This window comes from Megascapheus bottae, chromosome 2, assembly GCF_031878675.1.
Source record: "Megascapheus bottae isolate mThoBot1 chromosome 2, mThoBot2.hap1, whole genome shotgun sequence".
In the NCBI taxonomy this organism is placed as follows: domain Eukaryota; kingdom Metazoa; phylum Chordata; class Mammalia; order Rodentia; family Geomyidae; genus Megascapheus; species Megascapheus bottae.
This window is the reverse complement of record NC_143510.1, coordinates 78,200,734-78,226,342: the sequence shown is the minus strand read 5'-3', so window position 1 is coordinate 78,226,342 and position 25,609 is coordinate 78,200,734. Positions and strand designations below refer to the sequence as shown.

The 25,609-nt window shown below is 42.5% G+C and overlaps 1 protein-coding gene and 1 long non-coding RNA gene across 3 annotated transcripts in view; one reads left to right on the top strand and one right to left on the bottom strand.

Annotated features, from left to right (window-relative positions):
• Nucleotides 1-4,653: 4,653 nt before the first annotated feature.
• Nucleotides 4,654-25,609, top strand: part of Ntn4 (netrin 4) — a 93,751-nt gene continuing 72,795 nt past the window's right edge. Inside the window, exons 1-2 of one of the 2 annotated variants that reach the window (XM_090328429.1) lie at nucleotides 4,654-4,908; nucleotides 8,359-8,888. In XM_090328429.1, coding sequence (XP_090184555.1) covers nucleotides 4,854-4,908; nucleotides 8,359-8,888 — 585 coding nt within the window. In that variant the 5' untranslated portion in view covers nucleotides 4,654-4,853. Of the gene's footprint in view, nucleotides 4,909-5,397; nucleotides 5,417-8,358; nucleotides 8,889-25,609 lie in introns of those variants that run through there. The other variant, XM_090328430.1, reaches the window with a different exon arrangement.
• On the bottom strand, nucleotides 9,174-24,034 carry LOC150067370 (uncharacterized). The gene is made up of 3 exons (XR_016534609.1): nucleotides 23,947-24,034; nucleotides 12,500-12,560; nucleotides 9,174-9,259 (listed from the first exon to the last, which is right to left on the bottom strand). It is a non-coding gene; the product is annotated as an uncharacterized LOC150067370 (long non-coding RNA).

Sequence of the window (25,609 nt, the reverse complement as noted above, 5' to 3'; positions counted from 1 at the left end):
CTGCAATCCTGAGATCTCAGGCATGAGACCCTCAGGATTACAGGCATAAGCCACTGGTGCCCTGCTCTTTTTCTTCTATATTTCTGTTTATGCTTCCTGTGTAGTTGGAGCTTTTACTGACTGAGATGGTATCTCACAAACTCTTTGTTTAGGGTGGCCTCAAACTTCAGCTCTCTCCACCTCAGCTTTCTGAGGAGCTTAGATTACAGACACAAGCTACACACCTAGAAAACATCACCTGTTTTCAAAGTCTTTCCTTGGAAATGTATAGCAGTGACATGTAGGTATGGTACTACTGAAGAATCATTAAACACTGAATGTTTCTATTTAAAATTTTAGCCAGTTTTTAAATTTAGCATCTTGAATTTGTCAAGTTATTCTTGTCAAGTATTCTTTGTCACGTTATTCTTTGTCAAGTATTTTAGAGGATGCTTCTGATACACAATATAGTTCATTGGAAACCTTCCCTATGGTTACACAAAATACATTTCTCTTCTTATTTATGACTACCAGAAATCAATACATGAAAAGGATTTTAGCTGACTTCAAGCATAATGTCAGCCACCAGCATGAGGCTGCTAGTGCATTTTTAGGTGCAGAATTACAAATCCTAGGTCTAAGTTAAGCGATCAAGTATCTGGTCATATACTACACTGATCAGACTTGGAGCTGAGTTCTCAGTACATAGTGTAAGTGAAACTGGAGTATATCCTGAAAGGGATGACACAGATGTTGAGGTCTGGATATCATGTCTGCAATGAAAAAGATCATTATAAGAAGCAATCAAACTTGACTTCACCCACCGTAGAACACCTTAAGAATAGCAATAAAATTATATTTTGAAAAAAAATCCTGGTTTTTCAATCTTTTAATACGCACTAGCAGAGAAACTAGACTTACTCTTTAGCCACAGATAACTAAGCTGCAAAGAGAGAACTTTAAGAGGAGAAATGCCACAGTTAAATAGCACCCCTGTTTTTGAAGCTATTATTATTATTGGGATGCTCAGAACAGAAAGAGAAATTGGGCTGAGCATTGTGGCTCATGCCTATAATCCTAGCTACTCAGGAGGCTGAGATCTGAGGATAGAGTTGTTCAAAGCCAGCCCAGGCACAAAAGGACCTGAGACTCTTATCTCCAATTAACCTCTAGAAAATGGGAAGTGGGGCTTGGTTCAAGGGTAGGGTGGTAGCCTTGAGCTGAAGAACTCAGGGACAATGCCCTGGCCATGTTCAAACCCCATGACTAACAAAAAAAAGAAAAAAGAAATTTAAAAGAAAGAAAGAGAAATTGGATGGTCATTGGACAGAGACTTCATGGGGAGGCGCGCTGATGGGGTAGGAAGTTGGGTGTGGTGGTTCTGTATGATTCTGAATCTCCTCCAAACCCTAGGAAGCGTGCTTATTGTACTGAGTTATAACAAAGTTATAACTGAGTTATATCATAGCCTGTGATGCTCTCTCTGCACTGACAGGGCGGCAACTGCTGTGAGGTTTCCTAATTTGTGCCATTTGTAGTTTCATTATTCTCCTTGACTGCTTCAATTTTTCCCTTGTCTTTAACAGAGTCCTGCTCCATTCTAAATGGATATTTCTAATATACTCTCAAAACGGCATCATAAGACTTGGTCACTGTGACAATTTTAATGCCTGACAAAAGCTACATGAAGGAGAAATGATTTGTGTTGCTTTCGGGAAGTGTTTCCCAAAGATCAGTCAATCTTGGCAGGAAAAGCCTGACAGAGTGGAGCACATCACATCATGGTAGCCAGGAAGCAGAGAATGAAAAGACACAGAATGAGTCAAAGCAAGACAAAGCACAGAGGACTTAACACCAGAGAGTTACTTTCTTCACGCAGGACCCTCCTCCTGCTTTTTACCATCCCCCAATAATGTCATCTTATTATGAATCCCTGAAGGGATTAATACTTTCATAAGGTCAGAGTCCTCTTCAACTAATCCTCTCTGCAGACTCTCACGACACACCCAGGGGCATGCTTTACTAATCTCCTAGGTGATTCTCAATCAAATTAACGACCAAGATTCACCATCACAATGATCGGCCATATTATAATTGCACAAATAATTTCAATGAAGGCCCAGGGATTTCTCATGAATTATGTCTTTGGTGTGTGGACCTTTTGCCATCTATTTTAGTTATTAAGGGTCCCTTCAGCATTCCTCCAGATCATCAGGAATATTCTAGATTTAATTTGCAAATTATGTGGCTTCTGGAAACTTGTGCTGAAACTTTGGTAAGTTTGCTAAACTTCCTAAGTTATAATACTTTAAAAATTCCGAGTCCATTACTGAAATTTTTCAAGGTACAAAATTATAGGCAATGACAAACCACTGGCAAGATTTTCCATAAGCTAGTAAACTTTCCTTGGATAGCCTCTTCTGGAAAGCACTTGTCCAAATTACACAGAACTTAAGCAAATGAAATTGATCAGAATGGTGGGAATATATGGATGACTATACATGACAAATCATTGATTTCACTGGCTTTCCTCTGGGTCCCTATTCTTAGTATACAATCACAGTTTTTTTAACATAATACGGTCAAAGACATTTAATGAAAAATCTACTGTATATGTGGCAAATGTTCTCAGTTGAGAACAATGAGAAACCTAAAGAACTAAAAAACAAAAACCCAGAGCATAGCCTAGTGTTAGAGTGCTCGCCTAGCATGCATGAAGCCCTGGGTTCCAGAAAAAGCTGGAAGTGATGCTGTGGCTCAAGTGGCAGAGCACTAACCTTGAACAAAAGTGTCCAAGCAGTGCCCAGGGCCTGAGTTCAAGCCCCAGGACTGGCAAAAAAAAAAAAAACCATAGTAATGTTTTATATGAACTACATAGCAAAGATAGTTCTACCACTAAGAAGCTTACCATCTCGTTAAAGGAGACAAGTTACAGAGCAATGAAGGAAGTGTGTTATATATGTATGACAAGTAAAGATGGTAAATGCTTTATCTGTAATGAGAAGTGAAATAGTTCAGCCTAAACATAGTAGACTCAGTATCTTTTGTCCCTGTGGCCATGGGTTTGATATTTGTGCTAAGAGCCTTAGGTTGCTAAATTTTTCTATTATTACCTTAATAGAAAAGCTGATGTGTTTCAGACATGGAGAGGTGACTCTTGGTGAGTTCATAAGGAGCCTATCTGGGAGACAAGAAGGAAACGCCAGCACTGACAATGTTTCAAACTTCAAAAGTGGTGACATTACATAAATTGCCAGCCTGTACCATTGCCCATTTCCCAGAGGTGGCCAAAAGAATCATTTTAATGTCTGTTGAGTGGATTGCTGGGACCTCAACCCAGTTCCTCCTGAGAGACAAAAATGGGTTTCATGTTCTGTGCTTGGTCCTTAAAAATAACATCTACGTGTGTCTTCAGAGCTCTGAACTACCTCCATCAGTGACATTGTTGATTTGTACTAAGTCAATGGTATCTGGAAAGCAGTTATTTTTCTGGAAAGTATTCAAAGGGACTCACTAAATGCTGCATTCGACTTAACCTTTGCCAATTTCCCTGGATGTGTAAGCAGAATTATATTTTCACAGAAGTTACAAAAGTTTCAGTCTCAAGTGCTACTTAATTTCCTTCCATAAACACCAGCCCAGAGCAATGCTATCTACAATTAGCTGCTTGTGGTTGCTACCAAATTGCTCTGAATAAGTTATTTCATAACGTTATTGCTCCCCAGCACACCACGCTCTACAGAAGAGTGCTGGAAGGGCCCTGGAGCTCTTTGTTCAGCCCCTGCCTCTCGCCATGAATGATCTTGAACTGCCCACTAACTCTTCCGGGACCCCTTGATTTCCAGCACGCTGAATTAGATGGGAAACACCTTTCACCCTCAGCTCCTGTAGACAATAACTGTGCAGCTTGCCTGCGCCCCCGCCCCCCAGCCTCCAAGGGCAGCAGCAAAGGCTACTTGGTGAAGCACTCCAGTACCCCAAACTGGGCCAGGGTTCTGAACCCCCGGCCCTGGGCCTAGGAGAAGGGGTGGGAGAAGAAGGGCTTCTTTTTGCTGGGGGACTTGGAAAGTAGATGCTCGCCTGTTTTGCGGGTTTTTTTTTTTTCTTAAGCCCCTTGGCATGCCCTGACCTGATCTGAGCAGAGTCAACCGCTCTCAGGAATGTTCCAGGAGAAGGTGGGAGAGCGCTTCCCTCGGGAGGCCTGTGGGTGCTGGAGGGCACCGGGGGGTCGGATAGGGAGATGCTGGAGGGCCCCGGGGGGTCGGGCGTGGAGGCGCGAGGCGTGCGCCGGGGCGGCGGGGGGGGGGGCGGCCGGGCTGTCAAGCGCAGGGGGCGGGCGGGAGGAAGGGGTGGAGGTTGGAGGGGAGGAGGAAGAGGGCTGGCACCGGAGCGCCGCGGCGTCGTTGCAATAAAAATGCATCCCATGGACTTGCCGGTGGAGAAGGACGGGACTGAGCCGCGGCGGCCGGAGGAGGCGGCGGCGGAGGACGCCCGGGAGGCGGCGGCCGGGAAGTGAAAGGTCTCGCAAAGTTCAGCGGCGGCTGCGGGCATCGAGTGCCCCCCCTCCACCCCCCACCCCCAGCAGGGCCGCGGATCGCCAGGGCAGGGCGAGCGAGCCGGCTATGATCCCGGGGCTCCCGCCACCCCCGAGGTGCCCGCGCCCCTCCAGGCCGGTGCGCGAGGGTCACCCCGCCACCCGGCGCAGCCCCGGCCCGCGGCTCCGCGTAGCCGGTGCCCGCTGACCGAGCCTGGCGCCCGAGGAAGAGGAGGAGGACGAGGAGGACGAAATAAAGAAGCCCCGGGCTCTCCCGAGGACGCTTGGCTCTCCAGCCCGAAGTCGAGAGGTCCGGGCTGCTTGCCGGCTCTCCCCGGCCATGGGAAGCCGCGCGCGGCTGCTGCTGCTCGGCATCTGCTCGGCGCTGGCCGCAGGTGGGTGGAGACGCGGCCGGGCCCCCACCCCCCTGCCCCGGCTCCCTGGATCCCGCGGCTCGGGACTCGGGGGGTCTCCGGGGAGCCCGGGCTGGGAAGCCCAGGACTCAGCTCCGGGGATGGGATGAGTGGCCATGTTACCCCCGTCCCCGCCCCCCTCCTCCCCCCGGCTGCGCACTTTCAGATACTATTGACTTCTTTTATTGTGTTTAAATAGACGATACACTCGGCCCTGGGATCTCCCGTCTCCGGGGTGCGTCAAGCCACAGACCCAGCGGCCTGGGTGTGAGGGGATGGGGGCGGGGGTCTTACTCCAGCCCGGGCTTGGCTCGGGGGGAAACTGCCTTTGCACTTGGTAAGGGAACAAAGGACCCAGCTCGCCGTCCCCGGCTCACCACGGCTCGAGGAGTCTGGAGGGAGCGGTGGTCCGGCGACCCCGGGCGCGCGGCGGGCGCGGCGTGCAGCGATCCCCGCCCCCCCCACCTGACTCCCGGAACTCGGGGACCAGGTAGGGCTACCTGGAGCGGGGGTGAGTGGCTTCTCCCCGGGGCCCGGGCTGCGGCGCCGCGCGACTCCCGGCTGGGGTCCGCGGGTCGGGATCTCCCGCGGTGCGCGCCGAGCCGCCCGGCCGCCGCGGGGGAAGTGGCTCCTGGGCCGGGGCCCTGCGGGAGGTCGGAGGCGGGTCTGCACCCCGCCGGCCGGCTCCTGGCGTTCCGGGACGGCCCTAGGCCACCGGTTTCCAGCTCGCTGTTTCTAAATTCGGGAGCCCCTGTGCTCCTCTCCCTCGCTCCTCTGGCAGGTCACCTGGTTTCCCGATAGACGTAAATGCAACAGTGAGGATTGGCGGGGGGGGGGGGGGGGGGAGTCGCTGCGTCTGTGGCTGGCTCCGGATCTCGAGCATTGTTGCGTGCATCTCTCTCTCTCTCTCCCTCTCCCTCTCTCTCTCCCTCTCCCCCCTACCCCCCCGCCCTCTCCCTGCCCGTGGGCTCTGTCTCAGTCTCCCACTCCTCCCTTCAGCTTCTTCCTCTTACCCCCCCCCCCCCAGCCCCTGGGATCCAGGAAAATCCAGGCTTGAGAGCTAAGAGTCTGCGCTGGGAGGGGGGCATCTTTAGATACTTCTTTAGTGTCTTCGCCTTCTTCTTACTGTTCTTATTCTTGATTATTAAGTTTTCTGGATACATTAGTGTATGAGGCATTGTAGAATCACTCAGTATTTTTTTTTCTCAGAACGCTGACACAGGTCTAACATTTAATTCTTCCTATGTATAGTCCCTTAGGTGCAACTCAGTCAAAAGTGAACTTTAAAAAACAACAACAACAACAAAAACGTTTTCATCACTTGGCAAACAATTCAATGGCCAAAAAAAAAAAATGTGAGCAATCAATTGTTATGAATAAATATCAGGAGGGAAGCGTTTCAAATAAAAGTACTTGTAGGGGCCCGGGAGTTTGGCCTAGTGGTAGAGTGCTTGCCTAGCATGCACGAAGACCCGGGTTTGATTCCTTGGGACCACATACATAAAAAAGCCGGAAGTGGTGCTGAGGCTCAAGTGGTAGAGCTCTAGCCTTGAGAAACTCTAAGGACAGTGCTCAGGCCCTGAGCTTAAGCTCAGGACTGGAAAAAAAAAAAAAGTACTTGTAGAGGCAATATTCCCTCCCCCCCCACCAAAAAAATGCTTCACAGGTGAGTCATGGTACAACGTGTGTGTGTGTGTGTGTGTGTGTGTGTGTGTGTGTGTGTGTGTGGTTCTAGCCACAGGCAGCTGTTGCCTCCTGGTAATCAGAATAATGCCAAACAGAGCCCAGGCATGGAGCCCATTTTAATTTGAGGGTTTTGTTGTTGTTGTTGTTGTTTTTTTTGCCAATCATGGGCTCTTGAACTCAGGGCCTGAGCACTGTCCTTGGACTTTCTCAAGGCTAGAGCTCTACCACTTGAGCCTCAGCACCACTTCCAGCTTTTTTTTTCTATGTATGTGGTACCAAGGAACAGAACCCTGGTCTTGGTGCATGCTAGGCAAGCACTCTACCACTGGCCAAACTCCCAGCCCCTAATTTGACATTTTTAAGAATACCATCTAAAGAAGCCCTTTATTTTGGTTGCAATATTGTGGAAGGGGTAGTGAGTCTTAAGTTGTCGTTTGGCTCCCTCCAACACCACAGTGATAACAGTTCCAAAGTGTTCCCTCTTAAGCAGGAACGTTCAATTAGCCGAATTGGAGGTTTGATTTCCTTTTCCTTCTTTTTACCTCTCTTCTTTAACTTTTTAAATAAGTGTTTTTTTTTTTTTTTTGCTGAGGGTGTTCATAATTGAAACGACAGATGACAGACTCAAATTACAGGATTATGATATGTAGTAGAATGTTCATGAGCAGATAATGTTTATCATTTTCAGTAATTTTGAAACATTAAGGTCTGTTGAGCCTTTGTTTGGGAGGAAGGGTGTTTCTTTAAGAGGGTGTTTTAGTTCATGGACAATGGTTTGAAGGCCCTCTTGGTTGCTGCCAGACTGTAAACATTCTCCTGTTATGCAAACAGCTAACCACTACCTAACCTATGATAGGTAGAAGCGTTCAAGAGGCTGTCATTTGGCAGTCTCACATCATATTTACTTAATATTAGAAATAGATTTTGCACATTTGAGATCCAGTGGCTTCTAGCTTGACCTCCCTCAATGACATTGTATGGTCTGTGTGTTAAAACATCTCATATTCTTTGGTGGGGGGTATTTATCTCCTCAATGGCTTAAAGATATAAAGAAAATAGGATTCTACATTTCTTCCTATTGCATTCTCATAATAAACATATGTGATAGAAAAAAAATTTAATTTGATTCAATTAAATTTGAAATATTAGGTGATTTTAAACACATTACTTTTTATCTTGCTTCAGTCACTATTTCAAAAACAATCACACTGGGCTGGGAGTTTGGCCTAGTGGTAGAGTGCTTGCCTAGCATGCACAAAGACCGGGTTCGATTCCTCCGTACCACATACATAGAAAAAAAGCCGGAAATGGTGCTGAGGCTCAAGTGGTAGAGCTCTAGCCTTGAGAAAGTCCAAAGACAGTGCTTAGGCCCTGAGCTCAAGCCCAGGACTGGCAAAAACAAAAACAAAAACAAAAAAACAATCACACTGTTTTTCCAGTCACACTTTTTTTTAAAAGAAGAGAATGACAAGTATTTGAAACTATTAGGCCAACATCTGTCACCCCAATGTTTCCATTTTCCCTCCCACATCTTTTACATGAAATGATTTCTTTTCTGTGAATTTTATATGTGAACATCAAACTCACTCACTTGTACATACATATGCAGAACAGTATTCTGTTACCTTTGGTAGCATTTCTCCTTTATGGAAAGCTTGATGGTCTTGGGGGTTAACCTTGACAGTTGCACATGGGCTGAGTTCCCTAAGCACTGGTCTTGAGTGGCATGTGCTTTTCCCTTCCTAGGACTGAATGAAGTAGCTGGAACAGGTTTCCGCTGTGAAAAGGCCTGCAACCCTCGTATGGGAAATCTGGCTCTAGGGAGAAAACTCTGGGCAGACACTACCTGTGGTCAGAATGCTACTGAGCTGTACTGCTTCTACAGTGAGAATGCAGATCTCACTTGCCGACAGCCCAAATGTGACAAGTGCAATGCTGCCCATCCCCACCTGGCTCATCTGCCATCTGCCATGGCAGACTCATCCTTCCGATTTCCCCGCACATGGTGGCAGTCTGCAGAGGATGTGCACAGAGAAAAGATCCAGTTAGATCTGGAAGCTGAATTCTACTTCACTCACCTAATTATGGTGTTCAAGTCTCCCAGGCCAGCAGCCATGGTGTTAGACCGGTCCCAGGACTTTGGAAAGACATGGAAGCCATACAAGTACTTTGCAACTAACTGCTCAGCCACCTTTGGCTTGGAAGATGATGTTGTCAAGAAAGGAGCCATTTGTACCTCTCGATACTCCAATCCATTTCCATGCACTGGAGGAGAGGTAAGGACACCTGTTTAACTCTACACTGTAAGTAAATAACCTAGAAAAATGTTACCAGCCCACATTTTTTTAAAGCATGGAGCTATACTTGTAGCAACATGAATGAAATTAGAATTTTTCATGAGCTTTATTTGTCATAAATTATTCTTCATCCTGTGACATGGATGTGCAATCATTTTCAAGCAGACTTCCCATTGGCTGGGTTTCAGTTAGAATTCTAAGTGTTTAATTTTTTTTAAATGAATAGACACGTATCATTACTTTGCTTTGAAAGTTTACTACTGACTTCTTCAATTAGCAGGACTATATACTGAAGGGGGAGAGTTACTGAGCCAGCTTGTTCCTGGAGCTCCACTGGTGTATTCCTGATACTGTTTTAACATAAAAAGGAAATAAATAAAAACAAAGCCAACAGAGGGGGAAAGTCTGTTGGTCAGAAGGATACCTTTGTGTGACAGTAGAGTTTTATCATCAAGATTCCAACAGTTCAGAAATGAAAGTTGTTTCTTTTAACACGAGCTTCCTTTTGGATTCACCTACACACAGGTCCTAACATAAAAAGGACTTTGGTTTATCCTGGTCCCCAATTCAGCCCACGCTTATTTTGCAAAACTGTAATCATCTGTAAGCTTTCTTTTTCTTTGCTTAATATTTGTAATCATCTGTAAGTTTTCTTTTCCTTTGCTTAATATTTTCCTTTTCCTAAGGGGGTAAATGGGCCCCCTCTTTTTTGATAACTTAAGTAAAGGTACCCAAAGAGGATCCCCCAAATAGATGAGAACATTTAGAAGAAAGTGGATAAAGGCAGATTAACAGACTCTAACACCTTCAGTAAATAGACCAAGAAATAGCAATTCAGAAAAAAAGAAGAGGCAATAATCTTTTCTAATCTTGGAATGCCATAAACATACAGACTAATAAGTAGTTCTGAACTAGGTGTGTGATTTCACACACATAGCTAGACATTGGGGGTATTTTGGCAAGGTCTGGAGATGTTTTTACTCTGGAAGCGGGTGGGGGCTGGAAAAATGAGCATCTAGTTGGTGGAAGCCAAGGATGCTGCTAAGCCTTAGGCAAGGTTTAGCAAGACAGTATCTCTACTCCATTCTCAACAATTAATTATCTAGCCCCAAATAGCAATAGTGCTGTGAGTGAGAAGCCTGGACTAAGTATTAGGCATATGCCCAATGCACAAATTACAGTGGCTACAGACACTAAGATAAGCACTCTTCTAGCAGTCACTTATATAACTAACTATTCACAAACTTCCCAGATGGCTATCATTACTAAACATTTGGTGAATTCCTGGTATGTGTCAGGCACTGTGTTCTGTGCTAATGCTGCCTTGGGTTGTGGGGCAGCACTGCTTGCCAGGGACCTACTGAAACTTCTTCCTTCCACTCCCATGAACACATACGGACTTGCACCAGCTACATGTATCTCTGTGTGCACCCAAACAAGACTATCAAGAGCTGCTGGCACCAAAATCAAGAAAGGGCACAGAGTCTAGATTTTTGTCTCCTTGGAATTTGATGGCAATAGGTAGTTTGACTTTAAAGAAGGCAGATTTTACTTCAACTCTAGGTTAGACAGCTGTTTCTTTATTCATCTTTAAGTAGCTGCTGGACTTTTATATAATCGATTCAGTGAGATAGGTATCTGCTAAGTGAGCATGCCTGTCATGTGGTTGCCAGAATTGGATTTTGGCTACTTCATAGACACACAAGCTGCACACTGATGGTTCCCACTTTCCTCCTGGCTTCTGTTGCTTAATATTGAGAACCCATTTGTGTTCCCTGTTTTGATGGACATTTTTAAAGATACCAGGACAGAAAAGAGACAGTAAATTAGAGCCATTGTTTTCTTAAGTAGAGAAGAGTTTGTGTGGAAAACAAGTGAGTGGCTAGAACTCTCAAACTGCTTTGGAATTGATCCACAAAGGCATATTGACTCCTTGTTACTGAGCCATGTGCATTGATGAAGCAGTGAAAACAGCTTTGAGAACCAGATGGCAGTCATGTTCACTTAGCAGAATATTACATTGAACTGATCATAATGGTCCAATAGCTACTCCATGATGAAGAAAGTAAGAGTTAGCTAACCTATCAGAAGCAAACTCTGCCTCCTTTAAAGCTACTGATAATTTCTTGTCATCAGTGCTTGTTACACCAGATTGCAAGAAGATAAAAATGAATGTTTGTTAGTTATTTCAACATAGCCTTTTATCCAGTTTATAAATGTTTTTCATTTTAGTTGCCAATTCAACAGATTCACCTGTGTGTGTGTGTGTGTGTGTGTGTGTGTGTGTGTGTGTGTGTGTGTGTGTGCTGAGACTGGGGACTGGCGCTGTCCCTTAGCTTGTTTTTTTGCTCAAAGCTGACACTCTACCACTTGAAACATGGCTCCATTTTCAGTATTTTCCTAGTTAATTGGACATAAGAGTCTTATGGACTTTGCTACCTAAGTTGGCTTTGAACTGGGATCCTCAGCTCTCAGCCTGTTGAGTAGTTACGATTACAGGCATGAGCCATCAGCATCTGGCCAGACTTGCATTTTAATGGCAAGAATAGCACACAGTGCCACTTCCCCCCGCCCCACATCCTCTTTTGTATATGCATACGTTAAGTTATTACAGAATTTCATCCATTCATAGGATAAGTTTGGGAACTAATTTTTCCTTAAGTCAGTAGAAGAGAGTCTTCCTTTAAGATAAGGACCGTAGCAGCCTCCCTGATATGTGGCTAATCTGCTTTCATTCTGCCACTTTAGGATCTAAATTAATGTTGAGCAACAAATTATATTATCAGTTACAGCTCTTGTGTCATCCTCCTGTATCTCTGGAAGTTGAGTGTTCTAAACAATAAGTCAATTTAGTCTTGTTTCAAATAAGAAGTCTCAAATTTCCCTGGTATCTTGTGCCTATGATCTAGCTACTCAGGAGGCTGCTATCTGGAGGATCCAGCTTGAAGCTGGAGGTGTGGGTCAAGTGGTAGAGTGCCTGCAGAAAAAGCAAGCTGAGCAAACATCCAGACCCTGGGCTCAAACCCAGTATCTAAGTTTCAGACTTCATTTATTGCTTATTTATAAATCAGAGAGTTATATTTTACTGCATTCTATATAAGGCTGCTTATACATGTATTAACCTACTATTCAGGTTAACATAAAGACATATCAGGCACAATTTGTGTCCAATGTTCATTCAAACATACAGCTTTGCATTTTGAGATCTTGTAGCTTCATTTTTGAGTAATCAGTCTTCTCTTTTGAGAGGATTTTTTTTTAACATATGTCCAAAAATTCACCCAGAGGACCATGTTTTGGGAGAGAGTGTACTGGTAATACCACTCAGGGACATAAGCATGGTAGGCAAGGGCTAAGCCATTGAGCTATACCTATCCCACCCAGCCCCACACCGCCCCCCACAAAAGACCACTTTCAAAACCAGTTAAACCTGCTATATAAACTTCCTAATCAGTTCCAAAGAATGGAATTATGGTTCTATACTAAAATGTATCTTCTGAAACCCAGAGTATGACATTACTGCTCAGAGGTAAAGTGCCTTGCCCAGCAATGTGTGATAAGTCATGTGACAGGAGGACCAAGTCACTAACCTTATGACCTCTTGAAGTCTCTATGTTTTTCTCTCTGTTACTGATCATCCCCTCCAGACTGCTGGGAGAGAATACGTGAACTTTTGAGAAACACATTCAAACTATTGCAACGGGATATAATGAAGTTAAATATTTGCAAATACACCAATACTTTTAATTATATAACTTGCATCACCAAGAGAGAGAAATAGAATATGGCATTCCTCAAGGTATTTGACCAGTGGATTTTTTTCTTTATAAAACACCAAGTGAGGGGGCTGGGAGTTTGGCCTAGTGGTTAAAGTGCTTGACTAGCATGCATGAAAACCCGGGTTCGATTCCTCGGTACCACATACATAGAAAAAAGCCGGAAGTGGTGCTGAGGTTCAAGGGGTAGAGCTCTAGCTTTGAGAAAGTCCAAGGACAGTGCTCTGGTCCTGAGCTCAAGCCCAGGACTGGCAAAAAAAAACACACACACACACACACACACACACACACACACAAAAAAAAAACCCCCAAAAACCACCAAGTGACTGTTGTTCGGGGATCTAAAGATCCACAGAGCATATTGGGGGAAATTCTTGGGTATGGGAACTAACTGCTCCCAAATTTCTGGTGAAAGGTACAGAAAAACCAGGGGCCAAGAGGTTGGCAAGATTTCCATACTCTGTTGGCCTAGTGCCAGGGCTAAGCCTATAACCTTAGCTAATGCAGAGGCTGAGAATGGGAGGACTGCACAATTGGAAGCCAGAAGAGCTCATGAGTCACCCTTCTCAAGCCATAGCTGGGTTCAGTGGCAGGCTCTTGTCACCATTATCTTCGCAAGAGGCTGAGATTGCAAGCACTGTGGTACCAAACCAGCCCAGGCAGAGAAGTCCAAGAAATTCTGTTTCTATGGAAGGAAGCTGGACTCAGTGGCACATGCCTGCAATCCCAGCAATGACAGGAAGCCTAAACTAATCAGAGTGCAAGCACACCCAAACAAGAAAGGAAAACCTATTCTAAAAATAGCCAGGGAAAACTACCAGCGAGGTGTGGTTCAGCAGTCATAACTGCTGAATAAGAATAAGGCCCTTAGTTCAAACCCCAGTAATGTAAAAATAAAACCAAAACAGACTTAGTCAAGTAAAAGTTGTCAATCATAGGTCCTGTACAATGAGACCTTATGGATAAGGAAGTTTCACTATCACTGTTCAGGAATGAGCACCTGTTCCACTGGCTCAAAAGCAACAAGAAAGTGATGCAGACATGTTCTCATTGGAAGTGAGCATCCCTTGCTCCTTGCTCTATTAACTTACTATTAAAAGAGTTTGACTTAGAATTGGAAAGCAACCAAACCAACTAGTTTCAGAGTAAACTCAGGAGCTGTGGTAACAGAAACCAAGAGCAGAGGGAGTACAATACCACTAGGATTTCCAAGCAATCCTTGAATGAACAAGGAGGATAGGGATTGTGTCAATCTTGTCACTGTGCTCCCAGTAGTTAGCACATGCCTTGGATCACATAAACAGTCAGTAAATCTGGAAGTGAATGAATGGATGGATGACATAACCTGCACGGAAAGGAGAATATCCTTACATGTCGGAAAGGGAGAAATATATAAGTCTAAGGAGGTGGGAAGAAGGCCCAGTTAACATAGAGAAATTGAGTTGGTAGAACCATGAGACATGTTATGGCTTGGGGAAAGACAATTCATCAATGTTTGTTTGTTTGTTTCCCAGTCCTTGGGCTTGAACTCAGGGCCTGGGAACTGTCCTTGAGTATACTCAAGGCTAGCACTGTACCACTTGAGCCACAACACCACTTCTGGCTTTTTCTCTGTATGTGGTACCAAGAGTTTTTGAACCCAAGGCTTCATGCATACGAAGCAAGCACTCTACCAGTAGGCCATACTCCCAGCCAGTTCATAAAGAATTTTAAACAACATTCATTCACTTACTCAAATAAATTTTTAACTTCTAGAACCATTCTAGAACCATTTTAGGTTCTAGAGATATAGCAGTGAGCAAACATAAAAATATCTGTCCCCAGCCAGGCACAGAGGCTCATGCCTGTAATCCTAACTACTCAGGAGGCTGAGATCTGAGGATCACAGTTCAAAGCCAGCCTGGGCACTAAAGCCTGTGAGACTCTTAATCTCCAATTAACCACTAGAAAACTGGAAGTGGCGCTGTGGCTCAAGGGGTAGAGTGCTATCGTTGAGCAGAAGAGCTCAGGGACAGCACTCAGGCCCAGAGTTCAAGTCCCATGACTGACAAAAAAAAATCTGTTCCCACTAAACTTACATTCTTACTGGAGTGGAAATAAATAAAATATGCCAAATGTTAGAATGTGATAAATAGTAAGAACAACATCAAAGAGGTTAAGTGATAGAGAAGACCAACAGAGGAGTTTGCTATTTTCAAAATATATTAAAGGATTTGTGACTTCTAGAACCGACAGAAGGTTCTGAGTTAGTAGTAAGTGTTCATGGATGAACAATGTCTATAATTAAAGATCACACTGGAAATTGGAAGTTTTAGTCTTCTTATTGTAGCTGGGTCATAGGCATGTACCAGGTTGGCCTAATACTGAAATCATTTCCATCTTAGCTTCCCACATAACTTGAGATGTCAAGTGACACTGTGCCTATATTGAGAAAGTGTCCCATGAAGCCATTCTGCTGAGCCTCAAACCACTATCTATAGGTAGCTAAGATTATAGGCACGAGCCACCTGTGCACAGCTGAAAAGTAATCTTAATAAATACTATGGATGGAAAATAATATTTTCCATGGGCTATCTGAAGCCTAAAGGGAATGTAAGTGACTTGTCTGCAACAGCATAGCTAAAAACTGTGCTTACAGCTCAGTGCTATTTTCACTAAATATACTAGGTCTATATTGCTTTGTGTCAAGGCATGTAGCATGAAAAACAGAAAAATTATATGTCATTTCCCTTCACAGTCCTTACAGTCTACTGGTAAGACAGTTAATGTGATAATTCATGGACTGATTCCTTAAATAATAGAAGGTAGCATAAAATCAGTACCCCCAAATATGTTGTGTATAAAGTATGCTTTTCCTTTCTGACTGGTTTTTTGAGGGCAAGAGAATACTCTTATCTAGCCAATGACTACTTTTAAGTTATTCATCTAATGTATTAAAGCAACATCTTAAAGCACATTTTCAGCTGTAATTCTGTTGAACTTTCTTGAAAATAAAATGCTGTGTATATTTACATACAATAGTGTGATTAGACCCAGCTTTGAACTACTCTCTTCCTTTAGGGGATGGAACTAGAGATTTATAGCAGCATGTTTTTTTTTTTAATGCCTTTCATTCAAAGAAAACTTGCAGAGCAGTTATCATTATAATTATTTACAGAAGCTCCACAGTCATGCCCAGATGTCCAATTAGTTTGATTTATTGATTACAAAAGGTAGATGGTTTCTCCCCAAAATGAATATCCTTGCTAAGTACTTTAAAAAGTTTGCTTAGCATTTGTTTTATTTGATGGTTTAATTTTGGTAGTACTTGGCCAAAATATTCTGGATGCCTTGAGTAATTATGAAGTGTTGAGCTATTTGATGACTCATGGAAAAAAAAAACTAAGGTTTGATGATGAACAGATGAGGACTAGATAACTGGAAATTAGATATATCAGGGATATGAGCTTCAAACAATGGAGAGCTCTGAAAACTAGAATGTGACTATGGAGGGCTGGTGACTCTGGTGGAAGAGGAAAATGAATCACATCAGACAACATGGAAGCAGTGCTTCTGCTCAGTCATCAGAATCATATGGAAATGGGACAATCTCTCCCTCTTCACACTTGGCCACTCATGTAATTGCATATCATGTCTCCTGTCTCTGTTGTTCCCATAGTGTTTGCTCTGTGAGGGACATGGTCCTTGTTACCACTGTATTCAGTCTGGGGCTCCCAGCCTCACCACCTCTACACACAGCGCAGATTCCTATAAAGAACAAATGTCCATAAGACACTGTTGGACTGAAGATAACTGTAAAATAATAACACTGTAAATATTGGCTATTGGACACTAAGTACTGATACTTCCAAAGTAATCACAAGTCACTCATTTTTGAAAAAAAATAAGTATTTGTAAAGTGCCATGAGTTGGGAATACAAAACAAAAAGGGAAAAATTCCTGCCTTCTGCTTATTTTGTACAACGCACACAAAGAAACAAACAGGAAAGTAGATAAAGACATGGGAAGGAGGGCTAATTTAATGTTTAAATAGAGCTTCCAAGGAATTTCTCAAAAATTTAGAATAAAGTTAAAAAGAAAATCAATGAGTGGTGGGCCTATATAGGGACAGAGCCTATAGTTCTCCTCAGGACAGTGAAGCAGCTGATTCTGAAGCAGTGAGGGGAAGGGGAGCAAATGCTGACGAATAGGTGAGACCAGAGAGATGATGGGGACAAAATTTCAAGATACTTCAGTATGGGACAAAATTATTCCTAGAACAATGAAAGCCCATTAGTTATTTTTAACATACTCTTTTACTCCTCTCCCCCTTCCCTGTCCTGAGGCTTGAACTCAGAGCCAGGGCACTGTCACTGAGTTTTCTGGCTCAGGACTAGCACTCTACCACTTGAGCCACAGCTCTACTTTCAGTTTATTTGGTGGTTAATTGGAGATGAGTCTCATATACTTTCCTGCCTGGGTTGGCTCTGAACCATGATCCTTCGAGCTCAACCAGCATTACAGGCATGAGCCATGGCATCTGGTGCTCTTTTCCTCTTAAGGAAGTTCCAATTTAGAACATAAATTAGTTTGGGATTACTTGTAATGTCATTAGTTTTTCCTCTGAGTGGTAGCTACTGGAGATATTAAACAGAGCAGTGCCATAATCTGTTTTTAACAGGATAACTGCTTTGTGTGTTAAGACCAAAGAGGCAGGAAGAGCAAGCCAGGAAGCAGAATGACTAGTAAGAATGCTGTTGCAATAACAGGCTAGATCTGATGGTACACGAACAGAAGGTAGCAAAATGGTAATGAGGAAAATAGTTGAATCTTGAGTCTCTTTTCTAGAAAGAGCCAACACATTTGCTAACAGGTTAGATATAGGATGTAAGAAAAAGAATTAAAGATGTTTGCAACTTAAGGACCTGAAAGAATGAAATAGTCATTTACACAGATGGGAAAGACCATGGTGGGAGGAGGGGAGAAGAGGTTTGATATGAAATACCAGAGAATAATGAGTTCTTATAACACACTCAAGTAGAGACACTGAGAAGACAAAAGGATCTGTGAGTTTAGAAAAGTCTGGACCAAATACATGAATGTAGGAGTCAATGGGGAAGAGATGATTTCTTTTTCTTTTTGTCAGTCATGGGGCTTGAACTCAGGGCCTGGGCACTGTCCCTGGGCTCTTTTGCTCAAGACTAGAACTTAACTACGTTGAGCCACAGCACTACTTCCTGTTTTCTGGTGGTTAATTGGAGGTAAGAGTCTCATGGACTTTCCTGTCCAGTCTGACTTTTAATTGTGATCCTCAGATCTCAGCCTTCTGAGTAGCTAGAATTACAGGTGTGAGCCCCCAGGGTCTGGTGTACAGACATAATATTTATTTATATATTTAAAATTTTTATTGTAAAGGTGATGTACAGAGGAGCCACAGTTACATAAGATAAGTACATTTCTTTCTGAAGTGTTAGCCCCTCCATTTTTTCTCACTACCACCCCCTCAAGTTGTAAAGTTCATTTCCAATATAGTGTCTAGTGGATATTGCTTTGGCAAGAGATGATATGATATTTAAAGCTATAAAACTGGATGAGATCATTCCAGCAGTAGGTGTAGAAAAGAGGAAGGTCTGGAAACTGAGCCTGGAGGATTACACTTTGTCCATGCTGCCATTACTGAAAACATTTAAAATCCAAAGAGCCAGCTTAAGGCTACCACCCTACCCATGGGCCTGGGTGCTGTCCCTGAGCTCTTCAGCTCAAGGCTACCACCCTACCCTTTGAGCCACAGCCCCACCTCCCATTTTCTGTGATTAATTGGAGATAATAGTCTCATGTTCTTTAGTGCCTGGGCTGGCTTTGAACCGCAATCCTCATATCTCAGTCTCTTGAGTAGCTTGGATTATAGGTGTGTGCTTCTTAAGACAGAGTCTTGGTTATGGCTACTTAGGAAGGTCTCAAATTTCTGGACTCAGGATGGTGGCATGCACCACCATACCCGACTCTGTTTCATTTGAAATTATCCAACTTTTGATCCTTTTATGACTCTCAAAACTCCAGCTTTGGTAGCAATTTTTGGGACTACCTCTTGAGCAATCACAGTTTGGGAGACAAAGCATGGTTTTGTTCACATTTTTATTTAGTATGTTAGGGAAGTGTGTGTGTGTGTGTGTGTGTGTGTGTGTGTGTGTGTGTCCTGGAGCTTGAACTCAGAACCTGGATGTAGCCTCTGAGCTTCTATGCTCAAGGCTAGCTCTCCATTACTTGAGCCAAGCTCCATTTCTGGGTTTGGGTTAATTTGAGGTAACAGTTTCATTGAGGTCTTTGCTGCCATGGCTGACTAGGAGACAATCTTCAGATCTGGCTTCATGAGTAGCTAGGATTACAGGTGTGAGCCACCGTCACCAGGCTAGTATGTTAAGAGATTTGAGAAATGCTCTGTTGGGGAGCATCTACCTAAAGCAGAGGGCTAGACAATATAATTTAAGAAAAAAGTTTACATTTTCACGGTTGCACTTCATGTACATATTTTTAAAAACCAACTCATTAATGTTAAATAGAAAAGCAGCACTTAAGCTACTATGTGTGTTTATTTTGTGTGCATCTCATTTTAGCTTTAAGACACAAATGATTACCTTAGAGGTCTTCTCTAGCTAATGACCAGAAAAAGCAAAAAAAAAAAAAAGTCCTTTCTAGATTGTATTTCTTTTCTCTTCCTCATCCTTTTGCACTGGCAAAGGAGTAGACATCTTCCCAGGCCTCAGATTATATTTGTGGATGTTACTTTACACTTGATAATCCCAGTTCATGTGTTGAAAAAATAATTATGAAAAATATTCTAGGGGCCGGGAGTTTAGCCTAATGGTAGAGTGCTTGCCTAGCATGCACAAAGACCTGGGTTTGATTCATCGGCACCACTTACATAGAAAAAAGCCAGAAGTGGTGCTGTGGCTCAAATGGTAGAGCTCTAGCCTTGAGAAAGTCCAAGGACAGTGCTCAGGCCCTGAGCTCAAGCCCAGGATTGACAAAAAAAAAAGAAAAAAAAATTAATACTTTCGACATGACATCATGTTGCTTCTGAAAAAGGCTTCTCTATGTTAATATTGGGTTAAAGAGAGAAAATGTGATTATTCTCTTGTATGTTTAGTCTGCTCTACTGATACCTACATTTCTCTCATAGCCTTCTGATTTTGCCTCCAAATAAAAACTAAAGAATAGGCTGGGAGCCAGAGGCCAGTGTCTCATGTTTGTAATCCTAGCTACTCAGGAGTCTGGGAGCCTGAGAATCTCAGTTTGAGGCCAGCTCAGACAAGAAAATCCCAAGGAACTCTTCATCTCTGGCTAACTTAGGAAAAGGCTAGAAGTAAAAGGTAGGGCTCAAGCCATAGAGTTCCAGCTTTGAATAAAAAAAACTCAGGTAAAACATGCAAGCCCTGCATTCAAGCACCAGTAGAGACACACCAAAAAATAATAAAAGTAAAGACAGGCTAGGACTTGTAGCTCACTGGAAGAACTCAACCTGTGTTGTCTCTAGTACCAAACAAAGCCAAAGGTAAATGTGGACACATCAAACCGTGGCTGTTTCAGAAAAGCCGTACACTTCTTTCTTCAGAACCATCATTTTGTTTCTATCCCCACATAACCAAGGGTGAATAAAACCAACAGCTCCCACTCTGAGGGTTATCAGAGTTGAAGATTATCAAGATGGAAGTCCACTGAGAGAAATTTGTAAAGATAATATATAGTTCACCAAAGAACAAACAAACAAAAAGTGGGTGATTTCTAACCTTTGCTTTTCAACTCTCTTGCTTCCTCTGTGCTCTGTTAATTTCTGCTTGACACTTCTGGACATTTTGCCTTTCTTTCTAGTTTCTTCTTTTTCTCTTAAAGCATTTGTTATGGCCCAATAGACTACTTATTTTCTCTGGCTCTTTGAAAAAGTGGACATCATGTTAAGATCGCCCCCATGATTTTCTCGGGAACCTTCTACCTATGCTCTCAGTTCCATTATTCCTCGTCTCTGCCACATCCCAATCTGAGATCAATCCTGCTATTTGCCTTTTCTTCCCTGACTAGATTGCTGAACTCCTTTGGGGGAAATAATAGCAATTATACCAAGTGATATCTCTCTGGCAATTTGTTTTCCACTCAACTTGACCATCAAATTTGTCCAGAAATCACCCCTTTTTCATTCCTAGAATGAGTCTTTTCATCATCTCTCTTCTTTTTATGACCTCCTCCTCAAACTCCTGCTCACCTGCTGCCTCACAGAAAACAAAACCTGAAAGGTAGCTTCACTGTCTAGCTCATTAAGACCCATCAAAGTAGAAAGCTGAGATTAATTCTCCATTTCTATTTTCCTTCAATTCAAAATTAACAAATTCATTGCCTTTTGTGATTTATATCACTTTTATGGCAGTGTATGGAGTATATAGGCACACTGTGAAAGTGTGTTTTGAGAGACAACTTGCCAAGTATCTCCTAAGTTAGCCATTGAGATGACAAATCCACAGGCACACCACTGTCAAGTATAGTTTTTCAACAAGGATGATGTCATGGGTTTCATTCCTTTGCAAAATCCAATCACAGACTCTATTGCTAATCAGCAGAGGCCTGGAACAAAGAAAGGTTCACTCCTATCACCACCTCTCAGAAAAACAATGTAAGGTGCCTGTAAAGGTTGGCTAGAATTTCATTCCGTTTTCCATCGACGACATTGCAAGTGATTGAGAACTGTCTCATGCTAATATACCATAGTACTGCCAGCGGACTCCTGTCACAGTCCTGTGTTGACCCAAGGGTGGCTTTGTTTTATGATTCTTGAAACAGTTGCTTTGTGACACTATCTCTGGACAGCCTGTGTGGCTATCTGGTTCAATCAGATAAACTAACAAGCTAGTTATTCTCTCTCCTGAAAAACTGCTCTTTTAAATAAACTAATCCCAACTTACCTGCTTTTCTAGAGCAAGGGAGGGGAAACTTGTTTGAACAGATTTTTTTTTTTAAAGAAATCAGTATAAAGATCATTTTCTTCCCAAGACAAAGCAATGTTTTCTTGCCAAAAAAAAAAAAAAAACACTGAATTTCTAAGCTGTGTATCTTCCTTATTAGCTCTACTTCATTGCAGTGTATTTTTGTCTTTAGGAAATTTGATCTGGTTAAGACTTTTAAATTGCTCTCTCTTAAACCATGGATGATAACTGAAAGGTGAAGGGAATTCTGTAGGGAAGTGCATTAGGATAGACACTAGTGACTCACACCACTAGTGGAGTGTAAGTAATTCCAATTCAGCTCAAGCAGAAAATTCTAGAAGACTCCCTCTCCAATTAAGCAGCAAATAAGCAGGGCTGGAGGCATGGCTGAAATGGTAGAGCATCAGCCAAGCAAGCAAGCAAACTGAGCAAATGCAAGGCCCTGAGTTCAAACACTGCTACTGACAAGAGAAAAAAAAATACAAAGGAAAGTGTCCACGAATAAGGAAGTTAATCTGCAGGCGAGAGTATTGGGCAGTGAGCAGTGGAGGAAGAGGCTGTGGGAGGAGACGTTGAAGAGGCTGGCCCTAGTGCTCAGAGTTGTATAAGCCAAGCACTTTGGACTTCATGCTGTGGGTTGTGCTGAAAGATCCATCAGCACAACTGGGTAGGGATAACAATAGCACATTTGGAAAGGAACCTCAGGGATCCATGTGGAAGATCTTTAAGCAGAACTTAGGAGAATAAGCCTGATAGCAATATATACAAATTCTTCCTTTCAAATATCCACTGTGTGACCACCAGAGAAATGTGATCTACCTCTACATGTGTGGAAAAAAACGGAAAAGTTTAGTTCCCTGTAATTTCAGTGTGAGTCAACAACTTACTATGACTGCCTACAAAGAGCTAATGTGGACTTAGAGCATATTCGTGGATGAACAATTTTCTCAACAAAGAAGAGAATGGTCCTTCTGTCCTCTTCTCTAGTTAAAACATAGCAAGAATGTCATGCTTAGGTCAAGATATTCCTGTTTAGAGAGAGCTGAGCAGAACTGGTGAGATCAATTAGAAACTTTGTTATGTAATTAACAATTAACTCAGGATATTTCCCCTATGAGAGAGGATTTATGGATGTCCAAGAATTGCTAACATTCTTCAGATGTTTGAGGAGGGATTAAATGGACTCTGATGCTTTCAGAAGGCCAGAGTTGGACCAAAGAAAGACTTTCTAAAAGCTCAATGTACCTAAGGACAAAGTGAATGCTCTTCCATTCCACATGCTATGTTATATTTCAGCAAAATCTGGAGAATCTGGGAAATATTTTAGAGAATTTGTGTGCAAAATCAGAGGTCTATCTCAGAGCCCTTTAGGGCTCTGAATATACAAATTATGACTTAAGAAAATCCTTCAGCTGTTCAAGTGGCAGAACACCTGCTTAGCAAGTTTAAGGCATTGAGTTCAAACACCACAATAAAGACAATCTTTTATGTTCACCTTCTCATAGCAGAGGATTTACATCAAGCACTATCACAGCTAGATCAATTAGTCTGCCTGTTAGCAAGGCAAGCACAATTACTTTCTACTGCACAAGAACTGAGTTTTGTTGCTGCTGTTGTTTTTAGGCATTGCTTCAGTATATAGCCCAGGCTGGCTTCAAACTCTTGACTCTTCCACCTATACCTCTCCAATATTGGGATTATAAGTGTGCCCTACCATGCCAAGCTTCCTTGTTCTTAACCATTAAGCATAAGGAAGTCATTTACAGAAAAGGAAGGCACTTTGTATTGCTTGATAACAGTATATGTATTTTCTCTCTTTTTTTCCCCCAGTATTAGGGTTTAAACTCCAGCCCTGCACTGGCTAGGCAGTCACTGTACCACCTGAGCCATGCCATACCTATTTTTTAGATAGGTTATCTTGTTTTTGTTCAGGACTAGCCTCAGACTGAAATTCTCCTACCTATACTTCTCACTGGAGTTATAACGTGGGCCACTATGCCTGCCTTTTATCTGTATTTTCTAGTATTGCCAGATGCTACACGACAGTATGAGTACAGGAGTTAGATTTCCACATGGGCTGGTCCCCAGGTTCTGGCAGTTATAGCTCTTACATTGGTTCCCCACCTCCTCTGCACTACTGCAGTTCCAGCTCTCTGGCACACTTGAGCCACCAAGGAGCCTAAGTGGATGACTCCTGTAAGGACCTTAGAATCATCATTTGTAAATCAGGTCAGTGTAAAAAGACTAAAATGAAGCACATAAAAATGTGTTTTAGGGGTCAGAAGTTTGGCTTAGTGGTAGAGTGCTTACCTAGCATGTACAAAGACCCAGGTTCGATTCCTGGAATCTAAAAGCAGTGCTGTGGCTCAAGTGGAAGAGCTCTAGCCCTGAGAAAGCCCCAAGGACAATGCTCAGGCCCTGAGTTCAAGCTGCAGGACTGGCAAAAAAAAAAAAAAAAAAAAACGTGTTTTAGAAATAGCTAAGTGCTATGTAAGTTCTAACTACTCACAATATAATGTTGCATTATCATTGAAGTAGAAACTTTGGATCAATTCATTTGGTCATTCAAAGAGATTTGGGCCTACTACACATCAGCACTCTCTCAGGCTCCAGGGATAGTGTAAAGAGAATAGACACATTTTAATGGTTCTAATGTCTAGACAACTGGCCTACAAGTACCTTTTGAGAAACAATCCAGTTGTAAGTTAGAGACTTCCTGCACTGTGTTGTGCTGTCAATACCACCCAGTATCCAGGCTCTACCATGTTCACTCAGTGCTTTCAGACAGATATTTAGCTAGAGAAAACAATGTACTGGTTCACTTAATAGTAAAGTCAACATAAACAATTATATATATATATATGTATCTTATTAAAACAGTGGCCCAACAATCTCCCTAGATAAGCAAGAAGAGAGCAGAAAGTGTTAGATTTGGAGATAAATTATTAAATTTTATATAAAAGGACAATTTGTATCTCTCCCATCTGTATTTAGTTGTATGCATTGTGCACTTGTGAATTATTTTAAAATTGTACTATGAATGTTAAGTACAAGATAAGGAGCTAAGTTTTTAAGATATTTTTAGATGGCAATGTTATGTGAGATAAAAGCATGAGTTTAAAATAAAATGTCTTATCAAAACTGAAAGCAATGCATCCACCTTCACCTTGCTGGCATTTCAGACTCACAAAGGAATTTCCAAGTAATTCTCTTGAGAGGTTACTTGGTAGTGAATTTAGAGTGAGCAAAGTGAGGTTTCTGGCCTTCCTTATCTCCAGGTTTCCTTTAGACTTGCCTTTATTCATTTGTTAAGGATTTTTATGTGATTTTATATGACAGGTTTGTTGTTAAAATAAACAAACTTAAAATAGTATGCTTTTCAAAATCTTTCTTAAGGTCTTATTCAAGTTAAGGAGTTTGTTTAAAAATGATCAATTTGAAATACTGTAGCCTGAACTTAAACACACCTGTTTTCTAAAAAGTTTGTAAAACATACACTGGGCACCTGTGGGAATTCACAGCCAGGAGTTCAGAGATATTTCTGCTTCTTTTTAGCTATCCTCTAATAAAAGCTCACTCAGAGACACATTTAGCCACTTCTGGATGGTCTGGCTGATGCTGTGGGAGTGGCTTACGCAGCTGGACCTGGTACTGTGATTCTCAAAGGCCATGTTAACTTTCTGGTCATTGTTCAGCCCAACTGCTTGTAGGGAATAGGGAATGCCAAGTCTGTTTCACAAGTAACTACTGAGTATTTAGACTTCTGTGGCTTCTCCACCTCTCTACAACTTGATTACCCCAGCCTAATCTGTTTACCTGCCAATCTCCCTGTCCATTTAGTTGGCACACAATCATAAATACTATTTTTCTCTTGGTGTAAATAATAGATTGCAGATGATATCATTACACTGTATTCAAATACAAAGTGACTCTTCCCTCCCCTTATACCTCCCCATATAAGGACACTGACACT